The 22456-nt window shown below is 34.6% G+C and overlaps 1 protein-coding gene across 1 annotated transcript in view; it reads left to right on the top strand.

The window, feature by feature from the left end:
• Window positions 1-1088: 1088 nt before the first annotated feature.
• The window catches only part of LOC108748843 (prominin-like protein), a 220284-nt gene continuing 198916 nt past the window's right edge, over window positions 1089-22456 (top strand). The window contains exon 1 of the mRNA XM_018487216.1: window positions 1089-1435. Coding sequence (XP_018342718.1) covers window positions 1120-1435 — 316 coding nt within the window. The 5' untranslated portion in view covers window positions 1089-1119. The remainder of the gene's footprint in view (window positions 1436-22456) is intronic.

The following is a 22456-nucleotide window of genomic DNA, read 5'->3' as shown; positions in this document are numbered from 1 at the left end:
TTTCTCCATCAATATCTTCGTTAAAAGTAATCAAAATTTAAATTAAAAAAAAGGGTTTTTGCAAAAGCTTGAAATTTTTACTTTTAAATGGTTATTATATTTTTGGAATTTATATATGAGTTTCGTAATTTTTACATATAAAAATTTTTTTTTTACTTTGTAGATCTGTAGCGTGTCCAAAAAAATTCGAACAAATTTTTGACTATCCATCGTGAAAGTTTGAAATTTTCTCTACAAAATTGTTTTTTAAAATATTTCTATGATTTTTTTTGTTTTTGAATTATTCGCGGATTAAATGAAAAGAAATATGCTGATTGCTCGTAACTCCATTAAAAATACAGATTCTTAAAGCTAAAACATTGTTCTATCAAATGATGTAATGTTAATTTAAAAAAAAATAGATTATATGCGTTGCTAAAAAGTCCTTTTACTAACTTGTAAAGGAACTTTTTCCCTAATCCAATATTTCTCTTTACAAAACAAATTGGACATAAAAGGATTAATTTTATTTAGCGAGTTTTACTTAATCACTTCATTAATTATATAGTGGCGTTAAATGAAACATAAATGATAACTGAAATATACGGCAATAGTAACTCCTGCTGTGATGTTAACGATTGGTGCATATCATTATGATTTTTTGAAAACTAAAAATTCCTGAAATTCACTTCCTTTTTTCCATTTAGAAGTACTAATGATTGCTTTGAGTAGAAAAAAAATTTTGCAAATATAAAATTTTTTAATATGATTGGTTTTGCTTTAGTTCACTGGATCTAAATGTATAAATCAATATTCAAATATCTTACAACAAAGTTGCAAAGCTGCTTTTTTTGCTGATTGCTAATGAATGTATCAATATATGCGTTGCACGATTTCACTGCAATAACTAACTTACCCCTCTTTTCGAAATTTAATTGCCCCACGTGCAATTTAATTCTCTCTGTTGTTAAAAATGATATTAATATTCAGGATGTCAAACATGTATGTTTAACGACAGCTTCGTATAAAAATAATGAAATTTTATTTGCCTGTCTCGTCACTCTAATAAAACGTAAACAATTAACATAGACAATTAACTGCAGATTCGGCGTGGTGTGTGCCTTTGTGACAAACGAGTACATGCAGGAGGGAACCAAAGAGCTTCCGTGTAAAGTCAAGACAAGTCTGAAAGACGTCAAGCTCTACTTGACTACCACGAAGTCAGAGATTGACAATTTGCTCAAGACCAATCCTGAGGAATTTGAAGTTACGCTCAACAATATCCTGCAGGCCAGTGGCAAAATCGTTACCGAACAACTAGCGGAATATTCTCACGCCGTCTCCCTGACAAATCTGAATGACATCGTTGCTGGCTTAGAGTCGATCAGAGAGGATCTGAGATTGATGAATAAAATAACGCAAGATTTAAGGATTAATGCCAGTCAATTGGACATTGGTAAGCAGCCCGTTTTTCTAAATTCTCTAAGTTTATCGGAACTAAAAAAATCATTTAATGTTATATTTTTTCTTTCTTGCAAAAAAAGAGAAAGAGAATTGTACATAGTAAACTGCAAAAAATTAAATTACTTTTTTCACGTGTCCGAAGCAAATCTAAATTTAGAATATCTAAAATATGTTTATTTGATCTAATTATTCTTTCGATTTCTATATTCCCAGGTAGCAAACTGCCGTTATTTTGACGTCGATAGTTGGTCATTTTAAATTATTTACGTTATGTGATCTATTTAAGATGTAATAATGACGTCATTTATTTACAATGTCATACTTAATGACGTTGAATAAATGACCAATTGTCGACGTAACATTATTAGTGATCAATTGATAATGTCATACATTTATTCCATTAATAACATGAAAATAATGATGTATTTTTTATGTTAGTTTATGACATTGTGTGAGTGATAAGAAATATATAAGAATCTATTTTTACGATGTCTAGACGTCAAGGAGCTTATTATGGTTCTTAAAATGAGATGGAAATTATAAAAGTAATTGAATTTACTAGAATCTTTATAACTTTAACACCTAGCAAATTTGTTCATTTTTGAAATTTTCACTTCGTCTCAGGAACATAGATTCGTCATAAGGATAACTAATTAATGACGCCAAATGGACGGCACCTTGCTATCGTCAATAACACGAAAAAAATGACGTATTTTTGACGTCGACTTCTGACATTATGTACCTGTGACAAATTCATGTCATTTTTACGATATTTGGACGTCATTTTAAATGTCATATTTGTCATAAGAATGACTAATTAATGACGTTAAATAGACGACACCTTGCTACCTGGGTTGTGATCTTTTATGGATATTTATCTATTGCTTTTCTAGAATAAGCACAAAAAAAATTCTTGGAGGATTAACTCAATCATAAAGTTTGCTTAAATTTCATAAGTTAAATACGAAAATTATACTATAATAGATTAATTTTTTATACAGGTGTGTTTCCTGTAACTTGTTCATTTAAAATATTGTATCTTCATTGTTTTTAATGATATGAGGAAATACCATAAGGGATTTTCGAAGGGACATGTATTATGGTGATAAAATTTTTCTCAGTCATTTTTTTAGACTTCAAGATCATCTCTACTTTTTTAAATGGAATTATATGATTTTTTTTTTATTATACGATTCTTCTAATTATTCTGCTTATAAAAGCATAATATTAAGGTAATGATATCAAAAAATCAATAGTTTACGAGATATTTTATTTATATTTTATTTATATTTCTTCTATATATTGACAAAATGTTAAAGGACTCGTGAACTATTAATTTTTTTAATCCTACCTTAATACTTTTATGAACAGACGAGTTATTTAACTTTTATATCAATATATGCCAGAATAAGATAAAAAAGTCTTGTAAGCTGTTGGTTTTTTATATCACTACCTTAATACTTTTATATTCAGATTAAATAGAAGAATATTGTGTAAAAAATCATTCAATTCCACTTAAAAAAGTAAAGGTGATCTTGAAGTCTCAAAAAAATATGACCTTGAGAAAAATTTTTTTTTCATCATAATATGTGTCTTTTCGAGATCCCCTGTGGTATTTTCTCGTACCATCAAAAACAATAGAGATATTTTAAATGATCAAGTTACAGGAAACATTTTGTATAAAAATTTTAATAAACATTTATAAATATAGGAAAGCGAGGAAAGCAAGAAGGATTCTAGACTATTATGTGTTAGTGCGTATATATACATATGTATATACTCGTATATATGCGGTGTGCGTGCGTGCGTGTGTACGTGTAAGAAAGGGTCAGGGAAGAAGTGCATCTCTAACGCTGTGTCCGAGAGGCAAGGGAGGAGAAGCGCGTCATCAGGATCCGTGATAGGGGATTTTGTTTTTTCTCTCTCTCACTCGTTGCGTTCTTTTTCTAACTCATTCTCTCTCTCCCACCCATTGTAGGATGCAGTTCGTTCTCCCACTTGTTGCTATATTTACCATCTTATTCGCACTCCGTCTCTTCTTCCCGTTGTATTCTCTCTCACATTCTCTTTTCTTTTCACACACGATTTTATAGACATGGTATTTATTTTACGATTTTTTAATGATATGACTTAACAATAATTTTAATTTATCAACTAATTATAATATTTTTAAACAATATACTACGAATAACCGAGCACGTTTTTTTATCGACTAATTCAATACAAAGGTACAAAAAAACAAAGATGCGAGACTAGGGAAGAGATAATTTTAAAAAGAATTTTTTTTTAATATACATTTATTTATATAATGCAACATGCACAATATAATCTAGACCAGAGTGTTGTGAACGTGTATTTTTCCTCAGGTAAATAAAAGGATGTTTACTGATTTGCTTTAATTCTTTAATAGCGAAAAATCTTATCTTCTATAAAGCGTATATTTTATTCGTTTTGTTACATTCACACGAAAATAAAGAATTTTCTGTGCATCCGAACAGCTGATGTAGGCTCTGATGGGCTTTTTTACATTTTTCATTGATAAATTCTTTTGAGCCTGATTTTATATATTTGTTAATCTCTCTATAATAACTAATAAATATTTACTTCCTGAAAGAGTTGAATTCTCTCGAATGGAGCTCCAATGTTGTAAATTTGAAGCGGAGATGTTCCTTTTCCTGTTGGATGCTTTTGAGCAACACAGATTTTGCACGTTCTGCACCAATCCTCCACGTCTTGTTTATAAGAAGCCCAGTAAAATCTCTTACGAATCTTCTTCAGAGTTTTATTAACCCCGAAGTGTCCTGATGAAGAATCATGAATTTTTTCTAATACTTTCTGAACTCGCTTTTTAGGCGACTTCTTTTTACGACTAATTGAACAGCGGTGCTTTTTAGATTCGGAGCCTTCCATATTTTGTAGAGTATATCATCCTTGATCTCCAAGAAATCTCAATAGGACCAGTATTCCTTTGCGGATACTTCCTTCGATGCAACCTCTCGCCAAGATAGCCGGATCCCAGCCTCCTTTCCTTGAACAATGATTGAAATGTCAGGATCCTCCAATTGTTCCTGACGCCAGGTTTTCAAGTTCACCTACGACTGGACTGCAACAGCACTTTCCGCTTTGAAGCTTCCTTTATTTCTACCCTTGCACAATGCTGGCACTTCGTATTTGCACAAAGGCATCTGGACAATTCATCAGCGTTTTTATGTAAGACCCTACAGTAAATTAACTCAAAGTCATATTGTTGGAGCTTCTCTATCCAGCGTATCAATTGGCCCTCCAAATCCTTTTGAACAACATTATTCACTTAAGTGACATATAATTCGTTTGTATTAAAAATTTCCGACCGTACAAATAATGATGGAACGACTCAATCAATTCAACTATTAACAAAAGTTTATGTCGTGTGACACAATAATTTCTCTCGGCTTTATTTAAAACGCAGCTAAAATAAGAAACAACTTTTTCTTTCTCGTCTTACCTTTGCGACAAGACTGCGCCGATTCGATGCATCTGTATCGAGAATGAACTCTTCCTTCTCTTTGGGAAAAGAGAGAATTGGTGAGAAGATAAGAGCTCGTTTCAAATTATTAAAACTGCTCTTACATTGCTCATCCCAAACGAATTTTTATTGATTTTCTGCAAGAGCATAGAGAGGCTTTGTTAATAAAAAAAATCTCTTCACAAATTTACGATAATAACAAATTTACGAACATAATCCCAAAAAGTTCCGCAGATGTTTTTTATTTTGAACAGACTACTATTTAAATAGCAGTAATTTTATTGTTATTCATGGAAATGTTATCCGTGGGATATTTTAAATTACAATTATTTATTTTAACTTGAAATTTATCCGTTCCCATCAAATTATCATTTCAAATAGAGATATCAGTGTCAATTTTAAAGATACAATGCTTATCATTTACTTCCCCTTTAAAACAGAAATTTGTTGAATTTAATTTAAGTCTATTTATGAAAGAACGTTGATTAGTAACAAGGTTACAATTACATCGATTATCAATATCACAAGAACATTGCTCATTAACACAATAAATATTTTTCGGGATTCTCTTCATCTCAGTTGAGCTCATTTCGCAGAGCTCAACTATTCCTTGTTTACCGAACTGTCCAGACATTCTAATCGGAAATATCCCTCTTTGTACTCCCAGCACTCCTTTTTATTTCCATTTTTATCCTGCTTTTTTATAATTCTTTCCTTTTTCAAATTTTGTAAATTTATTTCTATTAAATCTTTTGTCCTTTTCTTTATTGGTTTGATTTTCTTCCCCCTTATTTGTTAAAAATCTCGGTAGTCGATTAGGTTGTAAGATTGATATAAACGGTGAGACACAGAGACGTGGATTAAGAAAATGTTTTAATGTGCACTGAGTATTACAAAGGAAAAGATACGTTGGTTAGCAACCAAACGGTGCGTTAAGCGCGGAGGTACGCGAGCATCTGCGTGGTCGGAAAAGCATAGGCAGCGCCCAGCGTCAGCGCCATCCATCTAGTGACGAGATGACGAATGAAGTTATAATGGCGGGAACACATATTTTCAACACTTCCTCTTGTTCTCGACATCATGCTCATCTGTATAAAGCATCGAAATATCGTAGACCAAGGTAGAGATTTTGTTAATAGGTCGGCTGCTTGCTTGTCTGAAGGCACATATGTAACATTGACATTTCCAGCTTCCTGTTCCTGATATGATGAAATCGTACTCCAATATGTTTGGTCTGTTTATGAAACTCTGGATTCTTGGACATTGCTATGGCTGCCTGATTATCTACCTTCAATTCTGTTGGCTTTGTCTGTCTTAATCCAATAGACCGCATAAGTGATCTCAGCCACATAAGTTCCTTTACTACTTCTGAAATTGATATATACTCTGCCTCTGACGACGAAAGAGCAGTAATCTGTTGTAGCCTTGATGCCCACGCAATTAATCCGCCACGAAAACGATAAGAAAAACATATCCAGATGTTGATCTTCTTGCTTCTAATTCACCAGCATAATCGGAATAACAATATCCAATTAATTCGTCTGATGATTCTCCACAAAAGTATAATGAAACATCAATTGCCCTTGAGATATTTCATAACACGCTTTCCAGTGAAGTGGTTGTGGATTATTTGAATATCGAGCAAACCTGCTTATCTCATATAAAATATCCGGTCTTGATATCATAGCAATATAATTTAAACATTCACTTGCTTCTCGATAAGAAAAGCTTTCTTCACTTTCTTCACCTTTGGCTTCATTGGATTCAGTCAATTCAGTAGATGAATTCATTGGAGATTTTACAGCTTTACAATCTTCCATTCCAAAACGACATAGCACTCGTGCAATGTATGCCTATTGATTAATACAAAGCATTCCTCTCGTTTGATCTTGAGTTATTTCTATTCCAACATAGCACATTGGTTCATGACATGTAATCTCAAATTCTGAGACCAATGAAGAAACAAAAGTATCCAATAGTTTTTTTCGTTTATATGTTATTAAGCCATCATCTACATACAATGATAGCAACATCCAGTCATCCGTATGAACATCCTTTAAAATGCATGGATCTGCTTTTGATTGTTTAAAATCATACGACTTGACAAAATTACAGAATTTATCATTCCAGTTTCTGGGCCCTTGTTTGAGTCCATAAAGTCCTTTCTTTAAATGACATACACCCTGTTCATACCCTTTGTTCCATGTATATGTCTTCCTTCAGTGAACTCTACAGAAAGGCCGTCTTCACATCAAATTGTACCAATTCCATGTTGTATTTAGTTGCCACAGCTAAAATTGCTCTAACCGACTCGTAACGTACAACAGGTGAAAAAGTCTCAAAATAATCTATACCTTGTGTTTAACTAAATCCCTGAGCAACTAGTCTTGCCTTGTAACGTTCGATTATACCATTAGACTGCAACTTTGATTTGAAAATTCATCGACATGAAACTACAGGTTGTCCATCTGGAAGAGATTTGAGATCCCACGTTTTATTCTTGAGTAGAGATGACATTTCACTATCCTTTGCTTGCTTCCAAGACTCGGAGTCCTCTCGTATCTTCATACGAAATTGAATCCAAGAATACTTTCATTGTAGCATACAAGTTGACTTGTCCATCCTATCCTTCAATACTCGATTTGACGGGGGTACAGATTTCTGATAAGATCGTAATCCTGTTGACCGTCCTCTCTTCTTCTGAGGCTCCGGTGAATTTTCAATTATTTCTCCTTCGTCTAAATAAAATTTATCATTAGAATCATCATCAGACTCTGATCTACTATCCTTGACCTGAGACTTATCATCAAGCAATTCTTCAGAATCTTCCTCTTGCTTTTCAGATGACAATGGAAAAAGAACTTGTTCAGTTGTATTCGTTATATATCCTCTATTGTAACATCTGCGACTCGTTCCACAATCTTCTTCTCAGGATCGAAAACCCGATATACTTTGTCAGTGAAACGATCGTATCCAACAAATATCATCTTTTTCGCCTTGGGATCCATTTTATGTCTTATTGAGTCAGGAATGCAAACAAAAGCTTTCGCTCCAAAGATTCTTAGATGAGGCTTCCTTACACTGGGCTTCCTTCTATATTCAAAATATGGAGTCGTAGTTATAATTCCTCGATTCGGTACTCTTATTACGAAGATATATGCTGCTGTTCCAACAGTTTCAGTCCATAACAGATGAACGATCCGTTTTTGAAAGGTCAGTATTGAATAATAATGACCGCGCAGTATCACATAATGTACGGTTCTCTCGTTCAGCCATACCATTACACTGTTTCACATTAGGCGATGATAGCTCATGTGTAATATTCATTTCTCAGAGAACTTTCTTCACCTTGTCATTTACATATTCTGTTCTGTTGTCCGTCCTCAACGAAATTGCTTTTCTACCTGTTTACTTTTCTGTATCCTGGAAAAATATCTTCAATATACTTGATACATCTTGTTTTGATTTCATGAAGAAAACTCTATGATAACCAGATGCTTCATCCTTCAGAGTTAAAAAGTACTTGCATTTATTCCACGACGTAACTCCAACATGACAAACGTCAGAATGAAAACATTGACCTGGAAGACATTCACGACTTCCTCGAATGGGATGTGAACTAATTGTCTGTTTTCCAAAATGACAGGAATCACAATCGTTTCTTTTCTTCATAATTACTTCAAGACCATCAACAAGATTATTTTTTGTCATAGCTCGTATCACATTGTCATTAATATGACCAAGACGTTGATGCCATAATTCAATTGATTGAGCAGAAATTGGTGGTGATATGATACGAATAAAAAGTTTATATTGATTACCAATCCTCTTTCCGCCAAGAATTGTCTTCCTTCTATCCATCATTCGCATGATTCCATTTTCATGATAGAATCCATAACCTCTGGTTCTCTCCATGAATGTCGTTGAAAATAATAATTCACTACCTACATCTTCACAGTAGTATACTGATTTCCACATTCGTTTTTCCCATTTAATGCCATTAATTGATTCTCAATTTATATATCACCGACATGAGTAGCTTCTAACTTTTACTATCGGCAATGTTTAATACAAGTGACATATCCAACTTTTTAAGTGTGAAAAACTATTTAATATTATGTGATGAACACTGGCACCGGAATCTACAATAATAGAACCTTCGTACCTTGATTTATAAGCAATGGATTCCGACATGTCTTTTACAGCTTCTACATTTTTTGACTCTTTTTTTCCTTTTCGCATACTGGATGTTTCATCCTTTTCAGTTTTCTCCGACTTTTCTGATTTTAACTTGCAATCACGCTTCAGATGTATTTTACCACAATTATGACATTTGCCTTTAAATTTTTTTCCGAAGGATTTCATTGCTTAATCGCTCATTTAGTTAGATTGCGACTTGAACGCTTCATCTATTACATCATCTGAACGTCCTTCAATATTCCTTTCAACATTAGCAATTTCTCTAAAAAGAGTTCCAAAGAAATTTCATCTAATAAAATAGACCAGCTTGTCACAAAACTGTGAAGCTCTTGGATAGGCATCCTAGAATCTTAGACATTATAAGCTTTTCATTAAACTTATTTCCAAAATCTTCTGAATTTAGGGCTTCGATTTTACATGCAATGATTTTCAGCCCTGCTACAAATGTACCAACCGTATCATTTGACTTCCACGAATAATTAAAGAACTCACGTAACAATTCTAACAAAGCATTTAACGTCTTCGGCTTGTAAAAAGCTTTGATCCTTTTCATAATATCTGCTGATGTTTCACAGTCACATACCTGATCAAATGTTATATCGTCTAGAGTTGATCATATAACAGATTGTATCTTACTGTCCTTTACTTTCTAGTTATCGATTTCCTTTATATTGGTAACCACGCTTTGCTATCATGTTAAAAATAGCGCGTAAGTCTTATAATCTGTTAAAAACAGTGCGTAAGTCTCATAATCTGTTAAAAGTTTCGGTAGTCGATTAGATTATAGGATTGATATAAACGGTGAGACACAGAGATGTGGAAAGTGTTTTAATATGCACTGAGTATTACAAAGAACAGAGTAAAAGATACGTTGGTTAGCAACCAAACGTTAAGCGCGGAGGTACGCGAGCGTCTACGTGGCCGGAAAAGCATAGGCAGCGCCCAGCGTCAGCACCATCCGTCTAATGACGATATGACCAATGAGGTTAATGACGGGAACACATGTTTTCAACATTATTGGAGTTGCCAAAATTCTTTTTTTTCCCAAAATTAAAATTACTCTTTTTCTTATATTGACAACTATTCTCCTGTATTAATTTTATTGCTTTTTTTCTCTCAATCGCAACTCTCAGAAATGTTATTCTTTCTAATCGAAGCGCCCTCTTTACAAATCCATCGGATAAAGCGGAGACGAACTGCGCGCACGCGACTTTGTCATATATTAAATCAGAACCTTCAGAATACGCTAATTGAGACAATCTTTAGATATCTGAGCCGAAAGAAGTAATTTTTTCTCTAAATTCTTGTTTACGATTCGTGAATTAAAAGTAATAATTCTGTAGCGATTACATTTCAAAGTGTAACTCTAATCTTGATTTCAATTCTAAAAAATCTGAATTCTCTAAATTTTGTCCGCTTTCCAACATCTGCTTTTCTTAAGTATGAAACTAAAACGGTGATTTTTGTCTCCAGTTCCCAGCAATTTGCACGAGCGATCAAATCAAATTGGGCAAAGAATTTTCGAAGAGGAGCACTTCCGTCGAACGTGTCCGGTTTTAACTTAATGTTTGTTTCCCCATAAAGCGAAACACGTGATTTAACACGTTCACGCACATTCGTACTATTTCCACCGTCCAGTAAAAATTGTATAACATAGTGTTGCCGTTTTTAATACAAATGTATTTTTTTATTACATTTTGATCTATTTAGTACGTCATTATAAAATATCTTAAATCTATTACATTTTCAGAACTTGATCCAATAAACGCTTTAAGCGGAAAACATATATGTATTATTTGTTCCTCTCACATTAAGCAATTTCCTAATTACGTTACATTAAATGATTTGGAAACTCTTAATTTAGAGTAAAGATTATCAGAATATTAAAAAAAAATTATCACATTTTGAAGAACCTGGACAATTTTAGGTAGAAGTAGGTTCAATAAAAATAGGAAATGAAATAGTTTTCTCAAAATTATTTAAATTTGCTACAACAATATTATTTCTACTTCATAGTAGTGCACAATAACAGAACGTATTTTTTAAATCTTGATCTGATAAAAACTAAACTCAGACGGGCTAACTTTGCTTAAATATTTGTATAAAAAAATACACACACATATATATTATATATACAGCTTCGGATGTACGCTTTACAGATTACAATAACTATGTGTGTGATACATGTGTTGTTTTTACAGAAATCGATGCTAGAGAAAAATATGATAGGTTTCTGTGTGAGTGTGTGTGTGTTTGCGTATTAAAGGGCAAGAGAGAAACTTTTTATAAATTTGATGAGATGTTCAGGTGATTGGTATATCTCATCATAAGATGCGTTGTCTTCCGGAGAGACTGGAGAGTGAGAGGAAACAGAAACTTCTGAGCTTTGGAAATTATCGAGGATAGGAGAGGAAGGGAATTTAAAATCTAAGAAAGGATCTAGAAGTGTATTACTATCGTAAAAGAACTATCGATTGGTTGTCGGTGGTAAGGTCTATCAAAGGGTTGTCAGGGAAGCCTGGATCTCGATATTTTTGGCGCAAATGAGCCCTTTTAAGTTGACGACGGGTTTGAGGGGAGATAAACTGCCCGGTCTGTATCCGCGTAATAATTGGGACGTTAGCCCTTCTGAGTTTTTCGAGCTTAGCCCGCTTCTTGCGTCATGCTCTGTGTCTATTCCGCCATCTATTAAAATTTTTTCTTGTTAGTGCCCATGATGGATAATTAGAAGAACGTAGAAGGAGAAAATGATTCCGAAGAGAAGGGAGGGGGAGATAGATTTTCCAGGAGTTATGATTTGGTTTTAGGTAGAATAACCATGGATTACTTAAGGCGTTTTATCGCTTAAGTAACTGAATACGGAAAAGAAGAGTTACTTGAAGCATTTTACCGCTTAAGTAATTCTGAGTAGAGAAAAGAGGTGAATTACGTTTAAGTAATTTGGAACAGAATAAGAGGTAAATTACTTAAAGCGTTTTACCGCTTAAGTAATTCTGAATAGCTAAAGAAGTGAATCACTTGAAGCGTTTTATCGCTTAAGTAATTTGTTAGGAGAAAGGATAGGCTGGGGTATGTCTGTGGTTAAAGAGAGAGAAGATTGAAGAAGAATAAGAGAGCGAGAAAATTTTGATGGTCATATAATTTTGAAATGAAAGTAATATGAAAAAGAAAAAAGAGAAAAATTTGTTCTTATTATTTGCTGGAGGTAGTGGCGAACTATAGCGGGAGTCCCCGGTGATGTCTCAGTGATGTCTCAGTGATGTCTCAGTGATGCCTCTTAATAAGAGTGGCAGATCTTCAACATGGACTACTGAATTTTCTTAGATTGTACTAAGCCGAGAACTCCGTATTTAAACTCGTCGACTGATCTTGAATTCCACTTATGACTACTCGAAAAAATTTTATTAACTGACTGCGCTTTTCCGAAGAACCATATATATATATATATATATATATACAAGACTTGTATATATATACATATATATACATATCAGAATATGATGCAATTCGGTACTTGGATTTTGAATAGGTAATTCATCTCTTTTTCCAAAGGTTTCCTAATTATTTGGAAAGAATAGGAGTGATTAGAGTGTTTTCGTTTTATATGTGAGTCAGAAAATGTGATCAGGTTTATTTGTGAGTCATAGGACTACTGAATGTGCTCTCAATTAATAATTACTTTCCTTTAACTGATGTTCAGTTATTTATAATAATTAATTAGTCCAAAAGGTGATATTCGATTAGCCATGCTACTGATTCTATCCTGAAGATAATCGCAAGTTATTCGTATTTGAGAGAAAAACTGATTTTTCTTCACGAAAGAAAAGAATCGTGGAGTCGTCAGGACGTACAATTGCAATAGCAATCCGAGATGTATGATTTGTAGAAACGTCCCTCACATGGACAATTCTCCCTGAATAATACATCTCCGAGATGTATTAACCATCACGCCAACGATCCTAAATGCTCTGACATCATCAAACAGAACACAATTATTAATTTTTCAATTTCAATATTTTAGTGGCTAACATTAAGAAATTTAACAATTCAGGAGCATATAACCAACCTTCGCTGTTAAGAAGTCATATATTCAAATAAACAAGTACAATTCGTAAACGTTTCGGTCAACATTTGACCATCCTCAGTACATTTCTAATAACATTACATTTAAATCTGAAATCAATCGACAGTGATCTTAATCTAAAAACGTAAACAACATTCGCTTAATCCTACATTCTAAATAAAAATATCGCATTTTTTTGAAAAAAGGAGTATGCAGTTTAATTAATAATTATACAAAAAGTTCGCAGCAATTAATATAGTGACGTTCCATTCTTCATTTGTAATTATTAAATGAACTTCCATTTGGTATGAATACAGTTGATTTAATGTCAAGAGGTAGAGATTTCTTCCCGATCTGACACAAATTTTATATCTGAACACGAGACCAATTCAAGTCTTTTTTATATTTCTGGAACTCTCTCATGCTCAATACCCGTGATCGGCCCCACAGGAGACACGCAAGTGGTCAGTTCTATGTGTAATTAAATATGACTATTAGAATTTAATTTAATTTTTAAAAACATTATACTTGTGTTATAGATATATTACATGTATTATTTAAAAATATGTCACTATATACAATCCTTAGTTTATTAAGATAATTTATTTCACACCGAAAGAAAAACGAAAAAGAGAAAGAAAGCAAGGAAAGGAGACATATAAATTTCAAAAAACTTACGCGTATCTCACTGTACACCTCACACCGATATTGCACACTAACACGTTCTTAACAATAACATATTTTTCATTAGTATGCCGAGAGTTCGAAATTCGGTCTATTTATACTTTTCACGAAAAGAGGGAAGGGAAGGGAAATGGGGGGTGACGAGAGATTGTGTAAGTGGGGATCGAATTATTGTTTAAGAAGAGGGAGGTAAACGTCAGGAAAACGGTCGGTATCACTTTGCTTATTCAAGGTATCTGTATGCATTTTTATGTAGATCATTTCTGAAATACTTCTTTTAAAAAAAGATTGTTCAAAATCCAAAATTTCTGTGTTTTCCCAATCCATAACATGTCCATTACTTATTCGATGATTTGAAATTACTGACAGAGCTTCAACCGGTTTTTTGATATCGTTAATATGTTCTTTTAAACGTATTTTCAATTTTCGTTTTGTTTGGCCTACATATGTATGATTGCATCCTTTGCAATCTATTTTATATACTACACCCGAGTGATCGTCTTTACTTATTTTGTCCTTGCCTAAAGTAATAAATTTATTGAGACTATTTAAGGGTTTGTACACCGGTTGGAGGTTGTATTTTTTCAAAATTCCATTGAATTTATTTGAAGTCCTTTTTAAAAAGGGTATAATAAAATAATTTGTCTTTTTTGTTAGTTCCAAATCGAAGTTCTGATCCATGTTATTTATTGTTTCGAAATTATTTTTAGAAAGTTTAGTAATTCTGTCTTGGATAGTCTTGAATAACATTTGTAAGGGATAACCGTTGCAGAGGAGCGAGTTAATTAAGGATTCCATGTTTTTCTGTTGGAATTTGGGATGCGAAAGAAACAATACCTTGTCTACCAACCCCGTCACCACACCTCTCTTCTGTGAAAACGGGTGGTTTGAGAAGAAATTGAGATATCTACCAGAAAAACAATTATTAATGTTGTGGCGAAAAATATTCCACTTATTGAAGCCAGGATAAAGATTCAGTCCTATGGCTCATCATTTGCGGGTCTTTTCGCGGACTCCAGGCCATATGCCGCTAATTTTCCTCCTCTCCACCCCCCCTCAAACAATTCCTCCACTCCTTCTTTCTTTCCTATTCTTTTTAATAGATTCGCGCCCTTGGATTCGCTGGCTGTGCAAGAGGACCACCATCACCATTATACTCTCTCTTCCTTTCCTTTCTTTGCTAGTGAAGCACAAGGCAAAGCTTTCTTCTCTCCCTCTTCCTCTCTCTCATCTTTCACCTCCATCAACAGAGTTTTTCACTTTGGCACTAGATCTGCGCCTTTTTCACGTTGCAAGGTAGCTTCATCTACATTTAATTCACAATAGCACCCATCTCATTCGACTATTCTCTCTTCGAGAGATATCTCCCTCTTATTTCGCTGCAGTGATCATTGGCGATTTCAACATTGATTTGAACCGAACCTCCTTTGACTCCGGTTTTTTGCGTGATTCTTGCTCAAGTAATTATCTCTTCATCACTCCATTTTTTAACACACATCATACTTCTTTCTCTTACTTCTGGATCGATCACTGTTTTATAAGCGACCAATTACTACTCTCCTTTTACAATCAGTATCCTCTTCTTTTCCTTTCTAATTATGAATTGAAATTTCCCTTAACTTTTTTGCTTTTCAACTTCCACCGCGCATGATAAGCGTCAAGGACTATTCGAAATTCGATCTTGAAACTTACCACAAAACATTCTCTTGACTGGTCCAGCATTACCCTAGCTTGCACAGTCGATGAAAAAGTTGCAATCCTAAGCACTTATCTCAGATACTTAAAATCATCTCGTTTCTCTACAATTGTTTATAGCTAAAAGGCCTCTTGGCTTGATATTCATTCAAGGGTGCAAGCTAAAGATGCAACCAGGCGTACCCTTCGTCTTCATCTTTCTTCCGAGAGCGTTTTTTCGTAATCTGTGCAATGAAGTCAAGCAGATAATAGCTAACGCCAAAAATAATTATATTTCTATCATCTACGGCTTGGTCCTAGCTCTGCGCGCCTCTGGTCGGAATTGCGTTCGCTTGGTCTTACCAATTCCAAACTGTGGATCTAGAGCTGGAGGTCTCTCTCGATCAGCTTAACTTCTTCTTTACATCTTTTCACCTTCCTACTTCTCCTCTTTCTCGTGCTCCCCGCAGCCAACTTTGCGTTTCGTTTCGTACTCCTGTTATATGCGGACGACCTCTAAATTTATTACCATTTCCTTCTAACTGACCTTGGGGAGACCATTGAAGGGTTCAGAAGGATGTCGCTGCGATAGAGACCTAGGCTCGGTGCAATGGTCTCAGGCTCAATGCTGATAAGACGAAAGCTATGTTTCTCGGCAGCGCTAGATTTATAAATAACATTCCTCTCTCAGACACAACAATTATGCTCGACGGAGTGCCTAGTTCACTAATAAAGTGATTTGGTCTTTGTATTACCAGCATCTTGAGCTAAAACGAGCTGGTCAAAAATATTTTAAACAGCGTTAAGGGCGTCTTAAGGAGGTTGAATTATCACAAAAATCGCCTTTTGATAACGGCGCCTTCAGATTTGTAACTTTGCTGATTTTTCCAATCTTTGATTATTGCCTCATCGACTATCCTCACTGACTTAACCTGCCAGCAAAAACAAAGTTAAAAAGATTGATGAACGCTTGCGTGCGTTTTATTTTAAATCTTTTCCATAATCCGATCCAGCATCTCTCCTTATCTCTCTTGCAATTTCCGCCCTCACATTCCTTGCAATAACTTGTTTCTAACGTAGTCTCGCAGTTCTCACCTAGAACGTCCACTTACGAGGGTGGTCCCAGAAGTACCCGACCTAACAAAGAAAACACAAAAAATTTGGGAAAAAATATCTTTATTTCTCAACATAGTCTCCTTTTAGCTCGATTCACTTTTCCCAGCGATGTTTAATAGCTTCGATGGCCTGTTTTTAGTAAGAATCGTTGAACTCCTCAAAATAGCCATTAACCGCAGACTCCACCTCTTCATTGTTGGTAAATCTTCTACCACCGAGCCATTTTTTCAAGTTTGGAAAGAGAAAATAATCCGAGGGGGCTAAATCTGGCGAATAGGGTGCGTGGGGAAGCAATTCGAACTTTAACTCATTGATTTTGGCCATCGCGATAATGGATTTGTGAACTGGTGCATTGTCTTGATGAAACATTTTCTTTTTCGCCAAATGTGGCCGTTTTTCCTTGATTTCATCACCCAAACGCTGCAATAAGTTCGCATAATACTCGCCATTGATTGTTCTTCCTTTCTGAAGGTAATCAATGAAAATTATGCCACGCGCATCCCAGAAAACTGACGCCATGACCTTGCCTGCCGATGGAACTGTTTTTGCTTTCTTCGGAGCCGATTCCCCCTTTTCAGTCCATTGCTTCGACTGTTCCTTCGTTTCAGGTGTGAAGTGGTGGACCCATGTTTCATCCATGGTTATGAATCGGCGCAAAAATTCGGCTTTGTTGCTGCGAAACATCGCCAAACACTCGATTGAAACATCCTCTCGACGCTGCTTTTGTTCGATTGTGAGCAAGCGCGGCACTCACCTTGCGCACAGCTTTCTCATCTCCAAATTTTCAGCCAATATGCGATGTACAGCACTTTTTGAAATGTTTACCATGTCTGCTAGCTCGCGCACTTTCAATCGACGGTCACCCAATACCATTTTGTGGATTTTCTTCACCATTTCTGGAATGGCCACCTCACTTGGTCGACCACTGCGATGTTCGTCTTCGCAGCTCGTACGGCCTCGTTTAAACTCTGCCACCCAATATTTTACTGTTGTAAACGAAGGAGCAGACTCCTCCAGAGTAGAATCCAGCTCGGCTTTGATATTGGTTGGGCTAAGACCTTTTGAAAGTATTGTATCACATAACGATGACCAATTTTTTCCATCTTTGCAAATTCACCGAGATCGTCCACTATTGATGGCTGCCAAACAAATACTGAACAACGTAGCGTCTTCAAACTTCATAGTTAAGCTTTAGAAAGTTGGTGCTTTCCCCTACAGTGATTTTTTTTATACAACAATCGCCATCTGTACGTCAGGTCGGGTACTTCTGGGACCACCTTCGTACCAACTTTCTTTTTAATGTTCTGGCTTCGCTCTCTAGAATAATTTTTCTGTTAATATCAGAGGCTCTGATTCGCTCAATGCTTAAACGCGCGCTCTTCTGTCAGCTGCGGCAGCGGGAATCGAGGGATGGATAGTTTGCATCTCACTTCATTTTGTCTCGTCCCATTTCATTTCATTTCTATTCATTTTATTTTCATTTCATCTTCTATCAATTTGTAAATATTGCACAAATTTGCTTCATATCTTATCTCATCTCATCTTATCCCATTTCAATTCATTCTAGTTTTATGTATTTTCCGTAAATCTACCACATAACTCTATTTCAGTTTTAAATAAATTGCGTTGTTTTCTCATCTTTCTCTTCTTAGTTTTAACATCATATCGGTCATACTTGCGAACACACACTTTTCGTTCATAACTTTGTATTTCAGTCACAATTCTTGTATTTTTGCAATATCAGTAATTTTTGTAACGTATACCTTTGTAATATTTGTGTTTATAATATGTAATATGTAATTTTAATTTTTGTAATTTGTAATGCTGCCGCGACATTCTATTTTTTCGTTATGAATACTCTGTCACAAATTCTTTGTTACGATTATACTGCTAATATTAAAAATTACATTTTTTTTTATGTTCTTAGAGGGCTTGCCTTAGAACAGCAATAAACGCTTTATCCATTTATCTATCTCTCCTTCCTCTCCTCCCTCTCCCCACTAACTACTCCTTCCTCCTTCTCTATTTTGCTTTTCCCCCTCCCTTTGCTTCATCTGCAGAAAGATTTTCTTCCATGTCTAACAATGCCCCTTTTTTGTTCCAACCTCTCACTAGCTCAACATTCGCTAATTCCAATCTCTTTCTCTTCTTCTTTCTCCCTTTTGCTTCCTTATCCCTATCCTTCTCATCCCCCTCCTATCTCCCCTCTTTCTTCCCTCTCCTCCCTCCCGAGATGAATGTTTTGTTCAGCAGTCTCCAAGATATTTTCAACGCCTTTATGAAAGGCGATCTCTTTTCTCTCTTTAATTTATGCATCAATGCATATCAGCGTTTTGCGTTCTTATTTAGGAATCCTCTTACACAAATTAATAGTCCTAATCTTTTTTCTAATTCCCAACAATTAGGTAACAATATGCACAACTCCCACTCCTCAAATCCGCTGGACAGCGCAGCTGTCTCTATACATTTTGTTTTTAATCCACACTCTTGTACCAGACTCCCAACAAGAAGCAAGGGCGGCAAGGTATTGCTCTAGATATTGTCTCGTGGAATTGTTTTGGTTTATGGGGTAAAGCCTCGATAATTCAAAATATCTGCTTGTAATATGACATCATATGTGTTCAAGAAACTTTTCTTACCGAAAACAAGCCCTTTTATCAATCGTCACCATCTCTGTCGGAAATTCTAAATAAAAACCGATAAATCCATATACGAGATTTATCGAGAATATATGAGAAATTATTGGCATATGTTTGGATGTATCTGCATCGAAAAATTTCTATTACAAAATCTTACACGTTTCAATTGACATCAACTGTAAATTGAATATATCTGCGAATGCTGAAATTTTTCCAAATTTATCATAATCAATCAGATGTTTGTGCTTTTCTATGTGTTTACAAAATTGTGTATGCAAAATTTATGCGTACTTTACATACACTTACACAACATTTAATATTCCTATCTATTTAATTTCCTATATATTTTTATCTGCATTTTACAACAAAAAATTAATCAGGTTCTGTTCGCATATACTGGTATATATTCGTATTTGCAAATATGGGATTATTGATCTGTGTTTGTATTGCGTAGTCGTACTGGAATCTATTCACAGTTTATGATTGTGTTTCTATCCATATCAATATGAATTTGCGTTATATCGTAATTTATATGCATTTGCAAATAGTCGATATATGAGTGTGAAACTGCCACGGACAGCGAATCGCTTCGTCATGCGTTCCTATATGCATTGTCGCGCACAAAATTTATCTGCAATTGCACATTTTTATATGTTCCGGATTGTGATTGTATTTGCAGATGCATGACTTATCGGTTTCTATTTGCGTTTGAGCAAATGTCAGTGAGTATAATCTATCCGCAGTTTACGATTGTGTTTCTATCCGTACCTATACCGTACGAATTTGCGTTATATCACAATTTATACATTTATGCATTTGTAAACAGCCGATATATGAGTGTGAAAATGCAATGTATAGCGAATAATCGTCATACGTTTCTATGTGCATCGTCATGTATAAAATTTACTTGCAATTGCACGCTTTGAAATATTGCGGATTGTAATTGTGTCTGTGGATGTAAGATTTATCAGTTTCTATTGGGCGACGTTGTTAGGCACTGAAATCTAGTCGCAGTTTACGATCATGTTTCTGTCTACCAACATGTATTAGCGCTTTATTGTTATTTATACGCATTTGCATCTTTGTTGGTAGTGATACGTGAACTACTTGACGAGATTCAGAAAGGGCAAAGCCTCTGAAGTCGGCCAAGATGAACTAAAACATTTTAGCAGAGTAGCAGTTGGCACACGTACGTGACTGCGGTGCTTTTCTCCAGTGACTTACGGACTTATTGTTCTTAAAAATTTCTATTAGAAACAATCAGAAACAGATAGAATTTCTAACAAATTTTGACAGATATCCGCTGTTTGAAGAGAATATTCAATTCTTATACGTTTCTGTAAGCAACTATTATTTGCAAATTCAGACAGAAAATGTAATTGTATTTAATGGAAATCTGTCAGCGTATTAGCATCTACAAGTTTTTGCAGTAGAAAAACTTGCCTGCTTCTATCTGTATGTATAGGATACAATCTGTATGCATTGGATGATGATATCTATCCGCAATTATAGATACCATATCTATCTGCATCTGTGTGTTGACCTATAGGAATTTGTCTGCAACTATTGTACAATTACGATTCTTGTCTGTTTCTGTTTGAATTATGTATGCATCGGATGCTGACGGTATCTATCCGTAATTACGGATACCAAATTCATCTGCATCTATTATAGGTCAACATTACATAGATATAGATGAATACGTTATTTGTAATTACAGATAGATACCGTTAACATTCTATGTGTACACAATCCAGACAGAAACAGAAAGGAATCTTATCTGTAGTGGCAGACAGAGTCCTATAGATCAATATTGCGTATACTCGTAAATGCAAATGGATATGGTATTTGCAATTACAGACTGATATATGGTCACCATTTGATACATACAAGTTGCAAATCAAAGTAGATAAGTTTTTTTTACGCAAAAGCTTATAGATACTAATATAATACGTTGATATTTCCATTAGATTACAACCTACAGGAATTCGCTGTGCGTAATACGCTGCCAAGAGAGGGACATGTTTCTAAGTTGTAAAAAGAACACGCCACGAAATCCTAAAATATCCTACGCAAATCACACTATTCATATTCTACCAGCTTTTTTAACTGCTTTTATACGAATCTATTAGGAATTTTCATCAAAGTTTACTCTGATAAAAATTTCTGACAGATCCATATTAAAAAGATGTATCCGTTTTTGATAAGTTGAATATGTGCTTTTCGTAATTTCTCCTAAATGCGGATATATTTTGTATCCCTACGTAATCGCAGATGCGGATAAATATTAAATGCGAATATGCTCGTATCTGCGTGCATTTATGTATCCATTTATAGTAGGTTGAATATGTGGTTTTAGAATTGTAATTCCTTATAAATGCGGATATTCATTACGTATATGATTGTAAATACAGATTTTGTATTGACTCGTATCTGCATTTGCGGATCTGAATGTTCATTGGATTTATGAGGAATTACAATTTCAAAAGCACATATTCAGCCTACTAAAAACGAATGTTTTTTTTTATATGGATTAGGGATTTCCGCGGCAGAGATGTCATTAGGAAAGAAACATCTGCCGCGGAAATCCCTAATCCATATAAAAAAAAACATTCGTTTTTAGTAGGCTGAATATGTGCTTTTGAAATTGTAATTCCTCATAAATGCCGGAAATCCCTAATCCATAAAAAAAAACATCCGTTTTTGGTCGTGAAACGTATATGATCCTTAACAATAATACACATTTCCCCTGTCCTGACGATGGGGGGGGGGGTGTGTATTATTGTTAAGAATCATATATAGTACAAATAAATAAACAAATTCAAAGGACTCTTTCAAAACATAATAACAAAACTCAATCAGCGGGCGAAGTAAGAGTCAACCACATTTTTTAATTTTTACATAAAATTATATGTTGTATTAAACGCGATGAAACATCACGCCAAAAAATAATAAATAATAAAACTATAAACTAATACATTACAAGTAACAAGTTTCGGCTACCAGTTTGAGCCCTCTTCAGACATTAGTACAATAAAAAATAACAGAATAAATTCAATTGTCGCAAGTATTCGCATAATCCGAGTAATCACAGTTCGGGTGAGTCTCGATCTCGAAACATTATTTCCGTAT

This window comes from Trachymyrmex septentrionalis, unplaced genomic scaffold, assembly GCF_001594115.1.
Source record: "Trachymyrmex septentrionalis isolate Tsep2-gDNA-1 unplaced genomic scaffold, Tsep1.0 scaffold249, whole genome shotgun sequence".
NCBI classification, from domain to species: Eukaryota; Metazoa; Arthropoda; class Insecta; order Hymenoptera; family Formicidae; genus Trachymyrmex; species Trachymyrmex septentrionalis.
The sequence above is the reverse complement of the archived record's forward strand: the minus strand, read 5'-3'. Positions and strand labels throughout refer to the sequence as shown.